General features: G+C 33.8%; 1 protein-coding gene across 1 annotated transcript; it reads right to left on the bottom strand.

The window, feature by feature from the left end:
* Positions 1 to 5,203: 5,203 nt before the first annotated feature.
* Positions 5,204 to 5,919, bottom strand: LOC145616916 (protein FAR1-RELATED SEQUENCE 5-like). Its single transcript, XM_081671634.1, has 2 exons — positions 5,650 to 5,919; positions 5,204 to 5,533 (listed from the first exon to the last, which is right to left on the bottom strand). The coding sequence occupies exons 1-2, from the start codon at positions 5,917 to 5,919 to the stop codon at positions 5,204 to 5,206; spliced, it is 600 nt and encodes a 199-aa protein (XP_081527760.1).
* Positions 5,920 to 6,567: the final 648 nt, after the last annotated feature.

Here is a 6,567-nt window from a genome sequence, read left to right as displayed (position 1 = left end):
ATTGAAATAGTAAGGGAAGATTGTAACGTTTTGCTCAATGAATGGAAAGTTTCAAGTTATCTGATCACTGCTTGGGCAAACCACCTCAATAACAATGAAATGCAAAGAGACAAGGCTAAAAATGACTTAATCTGATTCTTCAATTCTTTGGATTTGACTTCATGGTAAGTTTTTTACATTTACTTTTATAATATAAAATCATGCACTGAATAAATATTTGAAATAATCTTTGGATTTTATTTATTTATTTTTGCAGGGTGCTTTAACTATGTGTTTGAATGCTTATGGGAAAAAGGGAGTAATAAGTCTGCTAACTATGGATTGATTGGAACAGTTCACAAAAATTGGACTTGGATGCAGCTAAATGTGTAAGACATAGAATAAATATTTAAGGGTTTTTCTACGTAGCAACCTTATAGTATCGGGTTTTCTAAGGTGTGCCCACCCTTTTGAGAAATTCTACACTGTAACCCCATGGTACAGTTAGTAACTATTCGGTAACCCACATCATCCTATATTTATGACGGACTTCACAGGAGCGTTAACTCCGTCACCTAATTAACTTCACCTTTAACAATAATTTTCTCTCTCCTTTTAAATCCATCTCTAACCTTAAATAAATCCTTAAAATCTAATCTTTGGACCCAAAAACTCGTAATTCCCTAAAATCAATATCTTTAAAGAGCAATTCTAAGGGTTTTTGGATGGCGAAAGTAGCAGTAAGTCGGAGGAGAGCTTGGAGACGACGGTGTAGCTCTGCATTTGGCAAAAATATGTATTTTCGAACCAAAATTTGTATTATTTTTTTTGGCAAATTGACCAAAAATTGATATTTGAAATGATTAAAGTTGTAAATTTACTGAATTATGGTAGTTTGTGAAGTTCCTTTTGTTTTGTATATATTTTGGGCATATGTGATATGAGCGTAATTTGGCTTTGTTTAGTTGTTGCAATTTGATGTGGTGTACTGGTTGTTGTTGTTGATGTGATTTGTTTGATTTTTTTTTTTTTTTTTTATTTGTTTTAGTAAAATGTGAATTGTTTGATAGTTGGGCTGTTGTTGATATTTGTGTTGCTGGTTTATCTCTTTCAATTTGCAAATGGAAGATTCTAGAATTTTGAAAATCCATTATGGTGCTAATTGTGTTGAGCACCGAGAAATTGACATGGTAAATGTTGAATGAAGAACTCTACAATGGAAGTGTAAAAAAAAAAAAAAAAAAAAAGGGAGGTTGAAGCAGGGCTTAAATAAGAGGAAGGAGAAAGGAATAAATTGGAGGGAAAAATTCCCACCAAAATGAACAGCTAATTAAATTGCTGGAACAGTAAAACATTAACACCGTTAAAGTAAAACTAACGGCAAGGGTACCGTACAGTTACTAACTGTACCATGGGGTTACAGTGTAGAATTTCTCAAAAGGGTGGGCACACCTTAGAAAACCCGATACTACAGGGTTACTATGTAGAAAAACCCAATATTTAAAGTGGAACAATATATGTTTAAAGTAATAAAAAAACAACTTTAAAGTAAATATGTGTAAAAAAATCTATGTGCAGGTATTTATAAATCTAAAGAAGGAAAATTATTGTTTTTTTGCTGTCATAAACTTCAAAGATGAAACAATTGATCATCTAGACAACACTTTGTACGAGACCAATTGAGAATATGAGCCTCTACAGAGTTTTATCTTAGAAACGGTAAAGCATCAATAGATTAAAATAAGTGTCTTTAAATTAATTTTTTAATGTATCATATTACATTAATATTCATTGCATTGCAAATCATACAAGTGCAAAAGTTGTTTAAATAAAGAAAGCATTCAAAGGCAAATGATATGTTGTCCTACAAGCTAAGAATAATTGAACTTTCATTCCAAAAAGAAAAATAAGAAAATTTCTCAGGATGCTATCTACTGCTGCATATGAAGGTGTATGATGGTGTTAATGGGATAGGATTGGGAACCATAAAAGAGGTAAGTTACCATACATATTTTTGATGTCCTTAACCTCTATAACTTATCTGGATTACTTAGAGTATAATTTATTTAAACTATGGTTAACCTTTTATTATTTTTTGCAGGAATTTCCAAGATTGACACACCATCATATAAGGACAGTACTTGACCTATTTCTCAATGATAACAATTAAATGCAACAAAAACTACTGAAAAATGTTGAGGATTGGGAAGAGAAGAAAACATCTTAAGAATTTGTAAATGTTTTCAATAGATTTGAATATATCATAGATATTAGGGTACTTTACATTGTGTAGTATTAACGAAAAACATTAGTTCAATGGTTTAAGTAGAATTTTTGTATGAAGAATAAATATTATATCTCTGAGTTGAATTACTTGAATTATTCTGTGTGAAAAATGGTGCTAGATATAAAAGTAGAAGAAATTAATCAAAAGGTAAATGAAAATAGTGTTTAAGTAAAAAACACTATGTTAAAGGTAAAAGAAAAAAAGTTTATAAAATTAATTCTTTCTGAAATATGGTGTTCGATTTTAAAGTAAAGAAAAATACTGTTAAAGTAATAGAAAATGGACCAAAAGTAAACTAATTATCTGAAAGTAGAAAAAAAAGAATGAAAGTAGAGGTGGAGATGGCAAAAAGAATCAAGTCAAAAAAAGAAAAAAAATTCAAGTCAAAAATATGATGTTCTATTTAAAGTAAGAGAATTAGTGTTAAAGTAAATAGAATGAAGTTAAAAGTAAATGAAAAATTAAAAAACAAAGTCTTTGTGAGGTGATTGTGGAGGTGGAGGTGGTTGTGGAGGTGGTAGTTAATTGCTTGTTCACACTAAAAAAGTACAAATTTTCCAAAATACTTTTCGTTTGAAGGTCATGCATCACAGTATGTTAGTAAGAACGGGTTGGGTTTGGGTCGAGTAAGAATGGGTTGGGTCTGCTTGGGCCGGGTCAACTGGAGTTAATACCGTAACCTATGCTGGTCATATACAGATTGGGTCATGCTTGAGTCGGGTTACGACGGGCCTTACATCTTATTAGGTTAGGGTCGGTTTAATAACAGGTCGGGTTACATTCGGGTCGGGTGAATCTTAGGTTGGGTTTAATTCGAGTTTTCACGGGTTAATATGGGTTAGGGTCATACTCGAGTTTGAGTCGGCTTTGGTTCAAGTCAATAATTAGCAGGTTAAGAGAATAAGGTCATTCTAAAGTTTTAGTCAGGTTTAATTCAAGTCAATAATTTGCGGGTTATAGTTAAATTGAATTATTAATTTCCAAGTCGAATCATTATTGAGTTCAAGTCAGCAAGTAATTTATGGGTTACATTCAAGTCGGGTCATCTACACGTCAATTCATGTTCGAGTTCGGGTCTCAAATACTCTAGTTAGAAATATGTCAATTATTTTGGAACGAAAAATGGAAATCGTACCAAGTATTCTAGAACGAAGGGAGTAATACAGGACATTATCTTCAATTTTGTAAATAAGGACATTACATAAATAATACAAATCATATGATATAAAATAGGAAAATTATAAACTAATAATCTCACCTTTGCCACTTCTTCTCAAAACAATCCCACCTTTTCAAATTCCCAAAATAATCCCACCTTTGACCCCCATCTTCTCAAAACGAGCCTTTTATCGGTTTGTTAAATTAGTGAACTGTTTAAGAAGGTGTCACCTTCTTATTGGCTTTCTTTTTCAAAAATATTATTTTTTAAAAAGGATAATTAAAAAAAATAATAAAAAACCCCCTCGACCACCTCCCCTACCGGAGATCCTCTTGCCGCAGCACGAGCTCAACCAAACCACCGGCCTAACCCCTTCAAGCACCCATACCCTCACCACAAAATGGCCGAAATCGACCAAAGAAGCCCTAGAACGGTCGATTTTGGTGATCCATGGTTGATTTCGGTGATGGTGCGGTTTTAATTTCCATCGAAATCGACAACTGGATTTCTGGGCGTTCGATTTATCGGATGTGGATTTCTAAGCGGCGAATTTCTGGGCGGTGGATGTCGCGGCGGATTTCAAATTATAAGTGGTTGAAAGGAGGTTTCGGGGAAGTAGAATGAGGGAAGGGGTCCAGTCGCCAGTTTTACGGGTGGTGGTGTGCTGTTTTTGCCGATTTTGATGGGACAGGGGGTGCCGACGGCTGGAGATCGGCGGTATTTTGGGGTGGCAGGAGTTCGTGGGTGAGATTGGAGTTCGTGGGCGGCGGTATTTCGTGGTGGCTGGGGTAGTTCATGGTGGCTAGGATGGTTGGTGTTAGGGGGTTTTATGGGTGGATGGGGTGGTCGGGGTTAGGAGAGAGAAAGAAGGTGGTGGGTTTAGGTGATGGTGATGTGGTGGTTCTTATGGAAGGGTGGTGGTGGTTATGGCCGGAAGCTAAGGTTGAAGATGAGATTGAAAAAAACCGGTTGAACAAGTTGTGGGTCAAAAGGCCTGTTTTAAGAATACGAGGGTCAAAGGTGGGATTATTTTGGGAATTCAAAAAGGTGGGATTGTTTTGAGCAGAAGTTACAAAGGTGGGATTATTAGTTTAAAATTTTCCTATAAAATATCATAAAAGTAAATGAGTTACTTCGTAAAGTTAATGTATAATAACTAAAAGTAAATAAAATTGAAATTAAATTCTGTAGTACAATTACTTAGAGTAAATGTAAAAATATTACAATAATAAAAAAAATAATTGTTCATTAAATCTTGATCTTGATCTTCCAAAACATCTTCAAATTTTCAAGTATTATAATAACTGCACAAAAAAAAAAAAAAAAATCAGAAAATCGGTGACAAATTAAAGTAAATAAAGTACAATGTAAAGTAAATAAATTACAATTTAAAGTAAATGAGAAAAGTACAAAAGTAAAATACCAAAAACAAAGTACCAAGTATAACAATACCTGCACAAAAATAAAAAGTAAATCAAGTTAAATGTTAAAGTAAATATATAAAAGATTAAAGTAAATGGAACACATTTAAACGTAAATACCTAAAGAACTACTTGTTTGGATAGTTCGGGCAGAACCTTTACCAAGACACTGATTTGGAGCCAAGATGTTTACACCATCTACTTCATTTGACCCAACCAAAACCTGAATATCAGCATCTTTCACCTCTTTTGAACTAGCTGCATTTTCAGGATTATTCAATGTCATCATTTGCTCCTCAAATGAAGATAATGTCATAATAAGTTCAGATAAGTCATCCTCAGATTGGTTAAATAAACTCACACAACTGAAATCTTGGACCATACATCACTGACCAATTTCTTCTTTTTATCATACTTAGAAGCATCATCCAGAACAACATTTATGGCAGAAGCTTTCTTCAGAACTTGTTTTCTCCAACGATTCAAAATATAAAGATCAAGAATTTCACGTATACAATTGCCTTTCATAATAAACAGAATGTGTCTACATAAGACGCCTTCACTCTCAAACATTTTACAGCAAGTACAACTTGACTCATATGTGGCCAAGTCAAAAGTTACATCAATATTTTTCCTTTTCTCATGATCAACAATAATAGAAAACTCCACACCATTTTCATGCAGGAACTACAACTTTCAACACCACATGAGAAACAGGATCCCTGACATTCTTCTTGAAAATCATAAATTATGGCACGAGTGTAAACAACAGCAGCGTGCTTTTCAAAGTGTGAATGAGTAACCAATTGAGGCTCAGATTTATTAAGCCTGTTCAACTCATCCGGTTCATTCCTTTGAGCATCAAGAGCAGTTTCATAACGAATAAAGAATTCAACATAGGTCACATGAGGGTTTGTAAAATTACAAAAGAAACTGTGTTCACCTTTTGACCTAGAAGTAGAACGCAGTAACCCACCCATAAATAAGTCCCTAAAATATGCAAGGATCTCAAGAGGTTTAATCTTGAACATGTATGCAAACCATTCATGATTGACAAGATCAAATTCCTCCATAACATTGTTCCAGCCATCAACAAATACATGGGGATCAATTTATCTATCCCAAACTACTGCACTTAGCGTTTTCAAGAACTCAGTTTCATTACAAAACTGAGTTCCAACCTTTTTAGGTACCTTCCTCATTTTGTGCCACATACATAACCTATGTTTAGTCTTGGTAAAAACCTTTTGTATGGAAATACCAATTGCAGGGTCTTGGTTAGTGATAATACAAGAGGGTTCCCTTCTCATACACTTCAAAAAAGTTTGAAATAGCCACACAAAAGATCTACATCTTCTTTAGATAATAAAGCATCACAAAATGTAACACATCTCTAATGATTATCAACTCCAGTAAAAGGACGGAAAACCAATGAATATTTGTTTGTATCATAGGTAGAATCAAAAGAAAGAGAGTCCCCAAACAATTGATAACCTCTTCTACCAATAATATCATCCCAAAAAACACGTATCAACACATTAATCAAAATAATAACCCCCTTTATTGGTTTTCACTTTTTGTTCAAGGATTGGAACAAACATTGCACCATCAACATTAGAGTTATAAACTTTCAAGGCCCTGTAGACACCTACTTTTGGCCTCCTGTCTTGACATGAAGTGCAATGACGATAAATAAAACCATCTTTAAGTTGGATCGAAGT

This window comes from Chenopodium album, chromosome 26, assembly GCF_948465745.1.
Source record: "Chenopodium album chromosome 26, dcCheAlbu1.1, whole genome shotgun sequence".
Lineage (NCBI taxonomy): Eukaryota > Viridiplantae > Streptophyta > Magnoliopsida > Caryophyllales > Amaranthaceae > Chenopodium > Chenopodium album.
This window is presented reverse-complemented; position numbering and strand designations above follow the sequence as displayed.